Source organism: Zophobas morio, unplaced genomic scaffold (genome assembly GCF_036711695.1).
Source record: "Zophobas morio isolate AGI-343-1 ecotype UQ-CSIRO unplaced genomic scaffold, CSIRO_AGI_Zmor_V1 ptg000006l, whole genome shotgun sequence".
Lineage (NCBI taxonomy): Eukaryota > Metazoa > Arthropoda > Insecta > Coleoptera > Tenebrionidae > Zophobas > Zophobas morio.
In genome coordinates this window covers 3,649,262-3,666,439 of record NW_026972111.1, presented here as the reverse complement: position 1 = coordinate 3,666,439, position 17,178 = coordinate 3,649,262, and the positions used below count along the sequence as shown (strand labels likewise).

Sequence of the window (17,178 nt, the reverse complement as noted above, 5' to 3'; positions counted from 1 at the left end):
GACTTGGAGCAAGGACTTTCGCGGTCGCCCCACCCCGAAAAAGCCCCCCAAGAAGAAAGCCGCCAGGGTGAAGAACATCCTATCGAGAAACCCCTTCTTGAATTTTCTGCGCGACTTCCGAAACTGGAACCCGAGACTCGCTAGCAGCCAGTTGATGCAAAAAGGGGCGGAGTTGTGGCGCAGCATGAGCGATAGACACAAGTTGCTGTATTGCCAACTGGCCAAGCACGCTCCAGTGAAAAAGAAGAAGAAAATCGTCAAGGCAAAACGTGGCAACGTTGTGAGGGCGACCAGATGCAGGAGACGTTAGTAATTTTGGTGTATCGAGTGAAATAAAGTACTACAGTAACCTAAGTTTTAATTGAGCACCAGTCTTCACACAGCACAAATTAATTAAACATAGCACTACACATTTCATTGTTTTTGCGGTTGAGGGAGTACGTAGTACCCGGAATGGGGGTTTTCTTGTACTTGGCGATGCGCATCTTGTGTTTACTGCCGGGGATGCGCTCGATTTTGAAGATGTTGTGTCTGGAAGAAGAACACGTAGCACAAAATATACCTTGAAATAAGTACCCACCTGAAGGTAGAGTCCGGGGTTGTCACTCTCATACACAGATTCATATTCCCGGAAAAGTCTATGTCGGATTTGAGGTTCAACCTTGGCTCGACGGACGCACTAAATTCCACCTGGGACCTCACGAAAGCCGTGTCTATGGCGATCAACCCATTGGTAACAATCCCAGCCCTACAATACAAACTCAGCCCTAAACCATCACACCCATTTAAAAAATACGTACGATTTTTCCACCACCGAATCCGCGGTACGACTCCAAATCGAAATCTCTATGTTCCCCGACAAGTCGAACGACGCTCCCCCTTTTAGATTAAACTCAGCGATGAACCCAGGCCCTAACCTCACATATTCCAAATGGTCCTGAAGCAAAACCAGCGCCTGGAACGCCGTGGTACGCTCGGAAGCAGTACCCGACCATACGTGACCCATCAATTCACCCTGTCCCGTGAAAAACACAAACGGGCGAATTTGGGTGTCCAAAATGGTAAGTTCCATCCCAGCCGTTGCCGTTTCCTCGTCACCTTCCACTTCACCACCCATGAAACTACTCAACCCTCCAGCGAAGATCCCTAACTACACTACCGTTATTATTATTAGGTGACAAGTTCCTACTTACACTAAACATCTCTTTGGTCGCGCCGTTTTTATTCAATACCACGTTGACGATCCCTCTTTTGACAATCCCAGCGAAGATTTCCTGGATGGTTACCAGACTCCCGTTCGCCGATGGGTTCCGCAGGAAGCTGCGTTTCAACGCTGTGGATAAACCCTTGGGTGACAGAATCTCGTAGTTGTTGATTGTGGGGTCGCTTTTGATGAGGTCGGCGAGTCGAGAACTAAAGGAAGGGTCTTCGTCTGCCAACATCTGCAGGCGCTGCATGACGTACTGTTTGACTTCGACACTCGAATCGTTTACTTTGAGGTAGTGGAGCATGTCTTGGAGGACGTTGTTCGACGGCTGGGATTCTAGAAGGATATCGATAGCTTGGGTCCGGGAACTGCTGTCGTACTTCTTGTCTAGTTGCAAGAAGGTGCGTCGAGCGGTTTTGAGTACTTCGGCGTCCCATAGAGACGGGTCCATTGATCGAAGGGCTTTGAAAGCAAGGACTCCCTCTTTGAAACTTCCGTCTTTGATTGTTTGTAAGAGCAGGGGTACTGTGGTAGGGCTTTTGAGATTTTTTAAGGCCCGAAGGAAGGCGTAGCGGCTTTCCCCTTTTGCGTAGTTTAGGTTGTTGACTATTACTTCTTGCGCGGATCCGATTATCTGGGGAAAAAATCGGTTGAAAGGTATTTTAACAGAACTTTCCTCGCTCCTGGAGTACAGTAGAACAAATCTACCTTTTTCGAAATATTATAGGACTTTATTTGGAGAATTTTATTTTATAAGTCAAAATAAAAATATGTGTGTAATGTTAAAGTAAAGGGCGTTTGTTTTGGGAGAGTTTTGTAATTACAATTTTTTTTTATGACGTCATCAACATTTTTGCAAGGACAATTATTTGGGTAGGATAGGGAATCTCTGTGAGTTTTCATTTTAAAATTTTCCAGTATTCCGATTTTCCAAATTTTAGATTTTGCAATTTTTTGATTTGTAATTTCTGGTTTCCGTTTTTTATTATCTCAATTTTTCGGTTTTTCGATGTTCCGATTTAATAACTTTTTTCAAAGTGAAATTTTTCAGTTTTTGGATTTTTATTTTTTTTGATTTGAGTTTCTCGAGATTTCAATTTTTCCTTCCGGTTTTTTATTTTCTTTATTTTTATTTTTTTTTTCAATATTTCAAATTTATAATATATTGTTTTTTTTTCCACTTTAATTTTTGAAAATTTTTATTTATTCGATTTTTCGATTGTGCGATTTTTCAAATTTTTATTTTTTTATATCTTCAATTTTTAGATTTTGCAATTTTTTGATTGAGTTAATTGTTCGATTCTTTAATTTTTCATTTCTTCACATTTTCGATTTCTTAATGATTTTATAATTTTTTTTCAATGTGAAATTTTTGTTTTTGGATTTTAAATTTTTTTGATTTGAGTTTCTTGAGTTTACAATTTTAATTTTTCAATTTTTCCATTTGCAATTTTTCTTTCCGGTTTTTTATTTTCTTTATTTTTTCAATTAATTTTTTTCAATGTTTCAAGTTTATAATCTATTGTTTTCTCCGCTTTAATTTTTGCAACTTTTTATTTATTCGATTTTTCGATTGTGCGATTTTTCAATTTTTTATTTTTTATTTTAGATTTTGCAATTTTTTGATTGAGTTAATTTTTCGATTCTTTAATTTTTCATTTTTTCAAATTTTCGATTTCTTAATGTTCGGATTTTTAATTTTTTGTTTTTTCAATTTCAATTTTTTGTTTTTTAATTCTCGGGTTTATATATAATTTTTCAATTTCTTCAACTTTTGGAGTTTCAATTTTTAGATTTTGTAATTTTTCCGTTTGCAATTTGATAAGTTTTCAATTTTTAATTTTTCAGATTGTAAATTTCATTTCTTAAATGTTTCTTTTCGTTTTTTTATTTTTTTTAATTCTTCGGATTTTCAGTGTTCTGATTTTAGTTTTTCTTTTTTCAATGTGAAATTTTTCAATTTTTGGATTTTTCATTTTTTCGACTTGCAGTTTTTCAATTTTTCATTTTTTTTGTTTCTTCATTTTTACGATATGAATCTCTCTAAGTTTTCATTTTCAAATTTTCCAGTATTCCGATTTTCCAAATTTTAGATTTTCCAATTAATTTGTAATTTCTCGTTTCGGTTTTATATTATCTCAGTTTTTCGGTTTTTCGATGTTCCGATGTAATAACTTTTTTCAAAGTGAAATTTTTCAGTTTTTGGATTTTTAATTTTTTTGATTTGAGTTTATCGAGTTTTTTTTCCACTTTAATTTTTGCAACTTTTTCTTTATTCGATTTTTCGATTGTAGATTTTTAAATTTTTAATTTTTTTATTTCTTAAATTTTTAATTTTGCAATTATTTGATTGAGTTAGTTTTTCGATTCTTTAATTTTTCATTTCTTCACATTTGCGATTTCTTAATGTTCCGATTTTATAATTTTTTGTTTTTTTTATTTCGATTTTTCATTTTTTACATGTTCGTTTCGGTTTTTTTTCAATTTTTCGGTTTTTCGATGTTCTAATTTTATAGTTTTTCTTTTCGTTTTTTTCTTATTTTTTTTTAATTCTTCGGTTTTTCAGTGTTCTGATTTTACTTTTTCTTTTTTCAATGTGAAATTTTTCAATTTTTGGATTTTTCATTTTTTCGATTTGGAGTTCTTCAGTTTTTCATTTTTACGATATGAATCTCCTCGAGTTCTCATTTCAAACTTTTCAGTATTCCGTTTTACAACTTTTGGATGTTCCATTTTTAGATTTTGCCATTTTTCGATTTGTAATTTCACGAGTTTTCAATTTTCAGTTGTCAGTTCTTGGATTTTATAAATTTTCATTTCTTCAATTTTTCGATTTGCAGTTTTTTCTTTCGGTTTTTTATTTTCCCAATTTTTCGGTTTTTCCATGTTCTGATTTTATAACTTTTTTTCACTATGAAAATTTTCAGTTTTTGGATTTTCCATTTTTTCGTTTTCAGTTTATCCAGTTTTCAATTTTTCGATTTGCAATTTTTCCTTCCGGTTTTTCTTATGTATTTTTTCAATTATTTGATTTAATGCGACTTTTTCAATTTTTGGATTTTTCATTTTTTCGACTTGCAGTTTTTCAATTTTTATTTTTTTTTTGTTTCTTCAATTTTACAATATGAATCTCTTCGAGTTTTCAGTTTCAGATTTTTCAGTATTCCGAGTTTTCAATTTTCAATTTATTGTTTCGGTTTTTTATTTTCCCAATTTTCGATATTTCGATGTTATGATTTTATCATTTTTTTTCAATGTGAAAATTTTCAATTTTTGGATTTTCCATTTTTTTCGATTTGAGTTTCTCGAGTTTTCGATTTTTAATTTTTCAATTTTTCGAATTACAATTTTTCCTTTCGGCTTTTTATTTTCTTGATTATAATTTTTTTTTCTCAATTTTAATTTTTTGAATTTTTCGGTTATTCAATTTTTCGATTTGCGATTTTTCAATTTTTCTTTTCTTATTTCTTTAATTTTTGAATTTAGCAATTTTTCGATTTTATAATTTTTTGGTTTTTCCATTTTCCAACTTTTGGATGTTTCAGTTTTTAGATTTTGTAATTTTTCGATTTACAATTTGACGAGTTTTTAAGTTTTAAATTTTTAAATTGTAGATTAATTTATCAAATTTTCAGTTTTCGTTTCGATTTTCCCAACTTTTGGATGTTCCATTTTTAGATTTTGCGATTTTTCGATATGTAATTTCACGAGTTTTCAATTTTCATGTTTTCAGTTCTTAGATTTTACAAATTTTCATTTCTTCAATTTTTCGAAGTTCTGATTTTATAACTTTTTTTCAATATGAAAATTTTCAGTTTTTGGATTTTTCATTTTTTCGATTTGAGTTTATTCAGCTTTCAATTTTTCGATTTGCAATTTTTCCTTCCGGTTTTTCCTTTGTATTTTTTCAAATATTTGATTTTTCAATGTCGTAAGTTTATACTTTATTCTTTTTTTAATTTTCCTTCTTTTATTTCTTGAATTTTTAGATTTAGTAATTTTTCGATTTAACTAATTTTTCGATTCTTTAACTTTTGTTTCTTCAAATTCCCGAATTTTCAGTGTTCCGATTTTATAATTTTTTGTTTTTTCATTTTTTAATGCGACTTTTTCAATTTTTGGATTTTTCATTTTTTCGACTTTTATTTTTTTTTTGTTTCTTCAATTTTACAATATGAATCTCTTCGAGTTTTCAGTTCCAGATTTTCAGTATTCCCATTTTCCAAATTTTGAATGTTTCAATTTTTAGATTTAGCGATTTTTCGATTTGTAATTTCACCAGTTTTCAATTTCCAATTTTTTGTTTCGGTTTTTTATTTTCCCAATTTTTCGATATTTCGATGTAATGATTTTATAACTTTTTTTCAATGTGAAAATTTTCAGTTTTTGGATTTTCCATTTTTTTCGATTTGAGTTTCTCGAGTTTTCGATTTTTAATTTTTCAATTTTTCGAATTACAATTTTTCCTTTCGGTTTTTTATTTTCTTGATCTTTTATATTATTTGAAAAATCAATGTTTCAAGTTTATAATTTTATGCTTTCCCAATTTTAATTTTTTGAATTTTTCGTTTATTCAATTTTTCGATTTGCGATTATTCAATTTTGCGTTTCGATTTTTATTTTTTTTTTCAATTTGTCGATTTTTTAGTGTTCTGATTTTACAGTTTTTCTTTTTTTCAAGTGAAAATTTTCAGTTTTTGGATTTTTCATTTTTTCGGTTTGAGTTTATCCAGTTTTCAATTTTTTGATTTGCAATTTTTCCTTCCGGTTTTTTCTTTTGTATTTTTTCAATTATTTGATTTTTCAATGTTGTAAGTTTATAATATATTTTTTTTTCAATTTTTCAATTTTTATTTTTTGAATTTTTAGATTTAGTAATTTTTCGATTTAATTAATTTTTCGATTCTTTGATTTTTCATTTCTTCAAATTCTCGATTTTTCAACGTTCCGATTTTATAATTTTTTGTCTTTTCAATTTCAATTTTTCATTATCCTTAAATTTTTCGTTTAAGTTTTTCTATTTTTGTTTTCAATTTTTGGATTTTTCAATGTTCTAATTTTATTGTTTTTCTTTTTTTAATTGGACTTGCAGTTTTTCAATTTTTATTTTTTTTTGTTTCTTCAATTTTACAATATGCATCTCTTCGAGTTTTCAGTTTCAGATTTTTCAGTATTCCGATTTTCCAAATTTTGGATGTTCCAATTTTTAGAATTGCGGTTTTTCTATTTGTAATTTCACCAGTTTTCAATTTTAAATTTTTTGTTTCGGTTTTTTATTTTCCCAATTTTTCGATATTTCGATGTAATGATTTTATAACTTTTTTTCAATGTGAAAATTTTGAATTTTTGGATTTTCTATTTTTTTCGATTTGAGTTTTTGGAGTTTTCGATTTTTAATTTTTCAATTTTTCGTATTACAATTTTTCCTTTCGGTTTTTTATTTTCTTGATCTTTTATATTATTTGAAAAATCAATGTTTCAAGTTTATAATTTTATGCTTTCTCAATTTTAATTTTTTGAATTTTTCGTTTATTCAATTTTTCGATTTGCGATTATTCAATTTTGCGTTTCGATTTTTTTTTTTCAATTTTACAATATGAATCTCTTCGAGTTTTCAGTTTCAGATTTTTCAGTATTCCAATTTTCCAAATTTTGGATGTTCCAATTTTTAGATTTTGCGATTTTTCAATTTGTAATTTCACGAGTTTTCAATTTTCAATTTTTTGTTTCTTTTTTTTATTTTCCCAATTTTTCGATATTTCGATGTTATGATTTTATAATTTTTTTCCAATGTGAAAATTTTCAGTTTTTGGATTTTCCATTTTTTTCCAATGAGTTTCTCGAGTTTTCGATTTTTAATTTTTCGAATTACAATTTTTTCTTTCGGTTTTTTATTTTTTTGATCTTTTCTATTATTTGAAATTTCAATGTTTCAAGTTTATAATTTTATGTTCTCTCAATTTTAATTTTTTCAATTTTCGTTTATTCAATTTTTCAATTTTTCTTTTTTTTCTTTAATTTTTAAATTTAGCAATTTTTCGATTTTTCAATTTTCCAACTATTGGATGTTTTAGTTTTTAGATTTTGTAATTTTTTGATTTGCAATTTGACGAATTTTTAATTTTTAATTTTTTAGATTGTAGATTAATTTATCAAATTTTCAGTTTTTCAATTTTTCGTTTCGATTTTTAATTTTTTTTTCAATTTGTCGGTTTTTGGTGTTCTGATTTTATAGTTTTTCTTTTTTTCAAGTGAAATTTTTCAATGTTTGGATTCATCATTTTTTCGATTTGTAGTTTTTGAATTTTTCTTTTTTTTTTTCAATTATACAATATGAATCTCTTTGAATTTTCATTTTAAAATTTTTCAATATTCCAATTTTCCAACTTTTGTAGTTTGTAGATGTTTTAAATTTTCATTTCTTCAATTTTCCGATTTACAATTTTTCGTTTTGATTTTTTACTTTCTCAATTTTTCGGTTTTTAGATTTTCAGATTTAATAACTTTGTGTGTAATTTTTCAGTTTTTGTATTTTTCAACTTACAGATTTTTTAATTTTTCGGTTTTTCAATTTTAGATCTTTCAGTTACTCGAATTTTCAATTTTTGATTTGCAATTCTTTTAGTTTTCATTTTAAATGTGCATTTAATAATAATTAGAATTTATTGTTAACATTTTTCAGTTTTTTAATTTTATGATTTTATCATTTTTTTATTTTTCAATTACATACTGGATTTTACTTTGTTTTAATTTTTCACTTTTTCGATCTTTCAGTCTCACAGTCTTTCAACTTTACAATTTTTCGTTTTTTCGATTTTCCGATTTTTAATTTTTCGGTTTTTCAACTATTCGGATCAAAAAAATGACAAAATCTAAAATGAAAACATTGAAAAATCTAAAATTGGAAATCAATAAATTGAAAAATTGAAGAAGCGAAAAATTGAAAAATCGAAGATTAAAAATTGAGAAACTTAAAAATCGAAAAAGTGCAAAATCGAAAAAAAAAGAAATATTGTAAAATCGAAATATTAATAATTGAAGAAATCGGAAAATTGAAAAACTGAAAAATTTAAATATTGGATAATTGAGGAATTGAAAAATCAAAGAACGAAAATTTGAAGAATTGATTAAATTAAAAATTGTAAAATCGAAAGAAACATTGAAAAAATAAAGGAAAAATTGGTCAGGGGTAAATAAATCCAAATTTTTCGAAAAATTACAAGGTTTGATTTTGAATATTATATTTTTTTATAACCCTTGTAAGTTAAATCAATACTACTATTATAGGTACTAATGTCAATTTTGATGATGACGTCATCAAATTTTTGATGGGGATGATTATCCAATTTTTGGCTAGTGTTTGCGCATCTACATTATAGTTCCAATATACATACAAAATTTGATATCAATCGGACGGACGGACGGACAGACAGACAGACAGACAGACAGACAGACAGACGGACGGACGGACGGAAACGGAAGACCTATTTTTTCGTATTCTAGGGGTAATGAAAGGTCCAGAAAAATAAGAGTAGGGAAGTAAAAAACATAAAATAGACGAATCGCAACGTTGCTACTTACTTTGCGCTGTTGTGTACCACGGGCCATGGCTGCAATCGTCAAAATAAGAGTCTCTTTGACTTTTTCAGGAAAATTGTCATTCTTTCGGTAGCGGTTGAGCAGATCCTTGACAATTTCTGGATTTGGATGAGTCGACATTGACAGCGCCCATAAGTAGCGTTCACTCAAGTCTAGGTGGTCCTCGCGGTCAAAGTGGACTTTCTTCATTACAATCTTGTGAGTTTCGGGGGTTTGAACGTAGCCCAAAATATCATAAATCTGAGGCCTGAAAAACACCACTAAAACAGCAAAAAAAGCAAAGAAAACACTCACAGAATCTTCTGGTTCTTCTTGGACCCCAAAACTTTCGAAACCTCTTCTTTGGAAGCCTTCCGTGCCACCTCCAAAATCTTCAAAAACGCTTTCGCAGACACCAAACTCCCTAAATTTTTCTCAGCTAGATTGTCCCTCAATTCGTTGACTATATTCGGGAAGGTTTTCCTCTCTTCGCCACCGATATCCTCTTTTTCCGTCAACAAAGTGTCTTCTTCGTGCCCGTTCATCACCAACTCGAGGACTTCCTCAAGACTCGGTCCTCTCAAAGTGTCCGTTTTTTCCTTTTTGACGAAGTTGAGGATTTGGTCGGCGTGCACCATGCTCCCGATGTCTTCTTTGACCGACGGTATCATCCGATGGGTTTCTTTTCCATATATGGTCTGGAAGTGGGTGAGTTGTGGGTCTAGTTCGTAGGTGGTTTGGCGCGTTGATGACACGATGACGTCCAGAAGTGAGTCGGGGGTTCGCACGAACGGTAGATCCGGGGAAAGACATCTCGTTTTGGTTTTCTGGAATTTGGTTGGATCGATCGTGTGGTAGGTGGTTTTGCAGAAGCCGGAGGAATCGGTTTCGTTCGTTTCTCCATCCAGAAGTTGGAACTAGAAACGAACAAATAAATTTTGATCGAATAACGAATGAGGCATCTTCGGAATGTTATTGCACCTACTACTAATTAAAAGCTGTATTGTTGTGGACGCAACTACTGGACATAAACGTAAATTGCGTAACAAATTGGAAACAATAAAATTAATGGGCTAGTCCTGAAGAGAACAATCGCTTTGTATCTAAGATTGATTCACACCCATTACCTGACCTCGTGGGTCTGATTTAAACTTCTACAAAACTGAAGCGGATTTCGTTCAAGACCAGTTTCCAAAAACAACGACACAAATAAAAGAAGAAGCATTAACTTAATTGGTAAACTTGTTCACGCCACTTTATAAAAAATAAAAATCGGGCACAACAGAATCCACTTAACGACAAATTTAACTTGCAAATGCCAAAAAAGGAACAACCAGTCCAAAATTGCAACGACACTCTAATTAAAACGTAAAAAGCACCAAACATCTAAATTCCGTGAACATCAAACACGACAGTGACAAAGGTGGAATCTTAAATACACAATCTACAAATCAAACAAACCAAATTCTTCGAATAACTATTACGTCAATCGGCGGGTAATTGACATGTCAAAAACGCGCACAATTTCGCAGCTCTTACCTGGAACAAACTCGCGATCCCCTTCTTCAGGTTCACCAGAGCCTTCGGATCCCCTTTCGGCAGAAGAATTTTCTCGATTCTTCCTCCTCTCCAGGCCACGTAGAACGGCTTCAAGGAAAAGCTCTCCAGCTTCGACGAGTGCTGGATGAAGCCATCAGGAGATGGGGCTTTCCTGGAGCGGATGAAGAGCTGTGGTGCTCTCAACTGCAAGACGGATTCGAATTAGAGAATCGTTATTTTGTTGTTTCACTAAGGCATAGAAATCCTCGGAAAATGCTACTAATGATTAAGTTTCTGATTATTAAATGTTTTTCAAAATTTTCCAAATTGTACTCTCAAAGACGATTTAACAAAAATTTTTCAACATTATTGACTAAATCATTTACTATTGGAAATAAATTTCAAATTTTCTGAGCCACTCTATTTGTACCATGAGCTACGCATGTAATGTTGATTAAGCGAAGAAAACATATTTTTAGGGTGTATGTAACAGCACCTGATGACATTAATGATTAATTCAACTGGAACTGGTTCCGGAAGAAAAAAGTTTGTTACAGCTTCATCAATCAGTTTTATCTTAGCAGGTACTAGCCCCGCCCACCCACCCTCTCTTTGCTTAGAGGGTATCTTATTTGCTAAAATCAGTCTTATCTGACTACTTAGTAGTAGGGTAGCTAGTACTTGCCAAAATAACTCTGATTTTGGCAAAGAAAAGAGAGGGTGGGTGGGCGGGGCTTGTCGTTGCTAAGATAAAACTGATATTGCCAAATGATATACCCCCTACTCTCTCTTTTAGTAGAGGGTATGCCATTTGCCAATATCGGTTCCGTTTTAGCAGGTACTAGCCCCGCCCACCCGCCCTCTATTTTCTTAGAGGAATTTTATTTGCGAAAATCAGTTTTATCTTAGCAGGTACTAGCCCCGCCCACCCACCCTCTCTTTTTTTAGAGGGTATCTCATTTACTAAAATCAGTCTTATCTGAGTAGGTACAAGCCATTTAAGAAAATAAAGGACGGTTGGGCGGATCTAGCACTTGCCAAAATGACTCTGATTTTGGCAAATGAGACACCCTCTAAGAAAAGAGAGGGTGGGTGGGCGGGGCTAGTCCTTGTTAAGATAAAACTGATATTGCCAAATCGCATACCCTCGAAGAAAATAAATGGTGGGTGGGCGGGGCCAATACTTGTCAAGATAAGACTGATTTTGCCAAGTGATATACCCTCTACACTTTATTTTCTTAGAGGGTATATTATTTGGCAAAATTAATCTTATCTTAGTAACTACTAGCCCCGCCCACCCACCCTCTCTTATTTTAGAAGGTAAGTCATTTACCAAAAATGGTCTTATTTTAGCAGTTATTAGCCCCATCCACCCACCCTCTTTTTTTTAGTGGATAAATCGTTAGTGAAAATCAGTTTTATCTTAGCAGGTACTAGCCCCGCCCACCCACCCTCTCTTTTTTAGAGGGTATCTCATTTGCCAAAATCAGTCTTATCTGAGCAGGTACCAGCTCTTTAAGAAAATAAAGGGCGGTTGGGCGGAGCTAGTACTTGCCAAAATAACTCTGATTTTGGCAAATGAGACACCCTCTAAGAAAAGAGAGGGTGGGTGGTCGGGGCTAGTCCTTGTTAAGATAAAACTGATATTGCCAAATCGCATACCCTCGAAGAAAATAAAGGGTGGGTGGGCGGGGTCAATACTTGTCAAGATAAGACTGATTTTGCCAAGTGCCTCTACACTTTATTTTCTTAGAGGGTATGTTATTTGGCAAAATTAATCTTATCTTAGTAACTACTAGCCCCGCCCACCCACCTTCTCTTATTTTAGAAGGTATGTCATTTACCAAAAATGATCTTATTTTAGCAGCTACTAACCCCACCCAACCACCCTCTTTTTTTTTAGACGATATATCATTTGCCAAAATCAGTTTTATCTTATCAAGTACTGATGATAATTATAGAAAAAATGATCAAAAGTTGGAAATATTACGAATTTACTCATATGCACAAGGCAGGAATTTTTAACATCTCTTCCAGTGTTTAGTTGGTTATGCTTTAATGGATTTTTCTTTTGTTAGTTTTGTTTTTGTTTATAATTTATAAATGTCTTATTAAATTTTGTTTGAGTTTATTTATTAATGAAAAATAACAGTTTGTTTTATTAATAATAATGCACAACGATTAATAACTACTGGTTCTTATGGCTATTTTTCTAGAAACATTTTTTTTATTATTTTTTGGGACTCTCGAAACCCTCGTACATAACGTACTGAAGAGTTAATCCGCCATTTTTCAGACACCCGGTATAATATTGTTACGTTTCACGGGTATTTTCAGATCGGCGTGGGTAAAATTGAAGAATTTATTTCTCAGTTATACTAATTTACACGATTAACTACACAGCGATTATGTACAGAATAATTCCGACTCGACTGGAATGGATTTGACTAGACTCAACTTCTCTCATTGTCTGGACGTCAGCATTGCCGTGCATACTAGAAAACTCTCGACGGCCTATAAGCGTTGTACCGGGGTGGCATATGGGTTTATTTCGTAACAATATATTGCCTCATTTTTGATTTTTTTGAGTCATCCTGTATAAGAAATTAAAAAATCCATGAATCCATTCATAAACCACATGTATAAAATCATAATACATATTTTAGATAATATTTATTCGACAAAATTTTGAGATGACGTCATTAATTTTTTGAATTTCCAAAGCTGGCGATTGCAAAATGTTATAAAATTTTGATTTTTTTATCCAAAAACCTGTATATCTAGAGTACAAACAACACGGATTCATGAACCCCAAGTGCCGGAGTACTTGCTCTAGAAGAATTATCTTTGAAAAAAACGATATTGGCGCTGAAATTTTAGAGAGGGGAAAAATAATGAATCAAAAAATTGAAAACTAGAAAAACGAATCCAAACGAAAAATCCTCTAAATTTTGGTTGGATGGTTTTGGTGTTTTGAGGATATGAGGATTTGAAGGATTTGAAGATTTGAGAATTTTGGTGTTTCGAGCATTTGAGGATTTAGTTGTTTTGAGGATTTCGGTGTCTTGAGTATTTGAGGATTTTGTTGTTTTGAGGATTTGAGGATTCTAAGGATTTGAGAATTTGAGGATTTGAGTGTTTTGAGCATTTGAGAATTAGTTGTTTTGAGGATTTAGGGATTGTCATGTTTTAAAGATTTGAGGATTTTGGTATTTTGAGGATTTCGGTGTTTTGAGTATTTGAGGATTTTGTTGTTTTGAGAATTTTGATGTTTTGAGGATTTGAGGATTATGAGGATTTGAGAATTTGAGGATTTTGGTGTTTTGAGGACTTGAGGATTTTGGTGTTTTGGATTTGAGAATTTTGCTGTTTTTTTGGATTTGGGAAGTGTAAAATCGAAAAATTATACATTCGTCAAAATTGCAAACTCGAAAAATTGTAATATATCGAGAAATTGAAAAGTTAAAAAATACAAACATTAAAAATCGAAAAACCAAAAAATCGGAAAAAATTGAAAACTCGAAAAACTGAAAAAACGAAAAATTGCAAAATAGAAAAAACTGTGAAATCGAAAAATTATAAATCAAAGAACTGAGGTACCGACATATGGAAACATTGAAAAACTAAACATCGAGAAAGTTAACTTAAAAACCGAAAAAATAATAATGAATTAAAAAATTGGAAATTTTGAAAAAACGATTCCAAACGAAAGACTAAATTTTGGTTGGAAGATTTTGGTGTTTTGAGGATATGAGGATTTTAAGGATTTGAAGATTTGAGATTTTAGTGTTTTGTGCATTTGAGGATTTAGTTGTTTTGACGATGTGCGGATTTTGGTATTTTGAAGATTTGAATATTTTGATGTTTTGGCGATTTGAGGATTCTGAGGATTTGAGAATTTGAGTATTCTGTTGTTTTGAATATTTGAAGATTTTGCTGTTTTGAGGATTTGAGGATTTTAGTGTTTTGAGGATTTGAGGATTTTAGTGTTTTAAGGATTTGAGGATTTTTGTTTGGTGTTTTGAGGATATGAGGATTTTGGTGTTTTAGGTAGTCGAGGATTTTGGTGTTTTGAGGATTTTCGTGTTTTTTGGATTTGAGGATTTTGCAGTTTTTTGGAGTTGAGAAATAACTGTAAAATCGAAAAATTATAGAATCGTCAAAATTGTGAAGTCGAAAAACTGTGATATATCGAGAAATTGAAAAATTTAAAGAGAGGAAAGTTAAAAATCGAAAAACCAAAAAATCGGAAAAAATGAAAACTCGAAAAACTGAAAAAACAAAAAGCTGCAAAATAGAAAAACATCGAAAATTTGGATTTGGATTTTTCGGGTCGAAATGGTTTTGTTAGAAAATTTTGCTGTGGAAAATTTCTGATCCGCTACCAAAAAATCGTGAACCCGCATTACATAATTTTTTATTGAGGTCTAAATTAAAAGGAAGAAGTTAAGATGATTTTAAGAATTCAAACACGAAATTAAGTTATAGCTATACGTGTTCAAAATTGCAAAAAATCTTGTATATAACACGTTGCAAAACTCCGCTTTTTTTGCAGACGACGTATACACCCAGTTAGTACGAAGTTAATTCTTCAAATTTGAAGTTTAATATTTTCAAAAATTTGGTTTAAGGATTTTTTTACCATCGAGCTTTTCCGTCATTTTTGCATAACCTTGGATGAACTTAAATCTTATAGGTCTACACTAGAATTTAGGTAAAGTGGCAAATTAAAAAAATTAAGAAGGATCCAAAAAGGTAATTAACCCCATTGAAGATGAAAGTCTACTAAGATAATTTTTTTTTGGTTTAAAATTTTTGGATGGCAGTCCTAGAAAAATGTTGTTTACAAATTACACTCCCAGGAACATTAGTTCTAGATATTTATCCTCATGATTTTTTAAATTGGGCTTAAGAGGGGGCTCTGAAAACAAAAGATGTAAAAGATGTAGGGCCTAGTTCAATTAGTTTAACCTCAATTTGTGCCCTACGCCCTTCACATCTTTTGTTTCGTCCCCTATGTGAAATTTAAAAAATTGTACGGTATTTATAACATTGTTACCATATCAACTATCATAACAAGGTTGTTTCTTATCAACAACACTAGAGTGGTCAGCAAATAATTATCTTAACGGTGCCTTTAACAGTGTCCAGACTATTAGTGTCATTATCATTATCAGCTTACATATTATTAGAAATTCTCGTGAATTGCTTTGAAAGTCGATATATTCGTATAACTAAAGATGTTTTAACTCCGATTTTATTGTATGCTGATCCGATTAACAAAAATGGGAAAAATACAGGCCAGTGAGTCCAACAAAAATTTTGTGCAACGATTTTTTTACCTATCTAAAACTTGTGTTAAGAACTATTGAGTGTAACGTTTATAACTAAAAGGTTATGATAAGAAAAATGAAAAACTAGGAGATGAAAAAAATCTGGGACGAAATAATTCCCGCATTTTCAATTCTTACAACAAAATTGGTTGTTAACTTGTCCTCACAAAGAATTATTACTTATTTTGTTAAAATTTAAAATCTTAAAGAATATTCACTTTCTTTCTACAGATCTCACAACTTTTACGATTTGGAAACTTAAAATTCTTAGAAAAAATTAAAATTCCCAAAATATTAGTCCAACTTCAAACCCAAAAAATCTCAGTACATATTCAAATGGCTTCATTTGACAGAAAATGGGTGTCAAAATGTTGATAATCTTCCTTCAATTACAAGTCCAAAAACGCCCTCACGACATTAAAAAAATGGAAATGGGTTCAATCGACTGAAAATTGGTGTCAAATTGTAGATAACCTTCCACCGATTACAAATTCGAAATAATTAATCGTCGCGACATAGATTCAAACAACGTGAAAAGTGAGTTTACAATTTCCAAATTGTTTAAAAAAGAAAATGAGTAAAATAGCAGTCAGGACGTCTATTGAAATAAATGAGAAAAGTGTGTTTATAATTTCCACAATTTCAAAAAAAAAAAAGTAAAATGCGTTCATTCGACTGAAAATTGGTGTCAAATTGTGTAGATAACCAATTCAAAAATTTTCCGAAAAAATGGTTAAAATGGGTTCAATCGAATGCAAATCGGTGCCAAATTCGAAATAATCCTTCACTAATTACAAATCCGAAACCACCGTTATGCCATCTATTGAAATAAATGTTAAAAAGTGAGTTTTATAATTTTCAAAATTTTTCCAAAGAAAATTGTTAAAATTGGCTCATTCGACCAATTTATTGGTGTCAAATTGTAGATAATCTTCCGCCAGTTACAAATCCAAAACTGCCGTCACGACATCTATTTAAATAACCGTGAAAAGTGAGTTTACAATTTTCAAAATTTTTCCAAAGAAAATTGTTAAAACGGGTTCATTCGATTGAAAATCGGTGCCTAATTGCACATAGCGTTTCGCCAAATACAAATCTGAAACCGCCGTCACAAAATCTATTCAAATAAATGTAAAAAAGTGAGTTTTATAATTTTCAAAATTTATCCACAAAAATTGTCAAAATGGGTTCATTCGACTGAAAATTGGTGTCAAATGCTAATGGCCGTCACAACGTCTATTGAAATAAACGTGAAAACTGAGTTTACAATTTTCAAAATTTTTCTTCTCTTAATCTATACCGGGTGTCCCACGTAACACTTTCGGGCGCAATAACTCAGGTATTTTTGAACGGATTGTTATGAAATTTGAAATGTAGGTATTTTGATAGGTGAGGATTAATATGAAACGGTGAGAATAATCATTATATGGAAAAAGTAAATTTTCCATGCCTTAATTTAATTTTGAATTAATTAAGTTTTGTATTACTTGATTAAACATGAAAAATAAATACTGTATGCAA

General features: G+C 31.3%; 1 protein-coding gene across 1 annotated transcript in view; it reads right to left on the bottom strand.

Moving 5' to 3' along the window:
• Positions 1-341: 341 nt before the first annotated feature.
• The window catches only part of Mtp (Microsomal triacylglycerol transfer protein), a 53,255-nt gene continuing 36,418 nt past the window's right edge, over positions 342-17,178 (bottom strand). The window contains exons 3-9 of the mRNA XM_064047909.1: positions 10,325-10,528; positions 9,101-9,702; positions 8,789-9,053; positions 1,194-1,841; positions 801-1,150; positions 581-748; positions 342-531 (exon numbers count right to left, since the gene is read on the bottom strand). Coding sequence (XP_063903979.1) covers positions 390-531; positions 581-748; positions 801-1,150; positions 1,194-1,841; positions 8,789-9,053; positions 9,101-9,702; positions 10,325-10,528 — 2,379 coding nt within the window. The 3' untranslated portion in view covers positions 342-389. The remainder of the gene's footprint in view (positions 532-580; positions 749-800; positions 1,151-1,193; positions 1,842-8,788; positions 9,054-9,100; positions 9,703-10,324; positions 10,529-17,178) is intronic.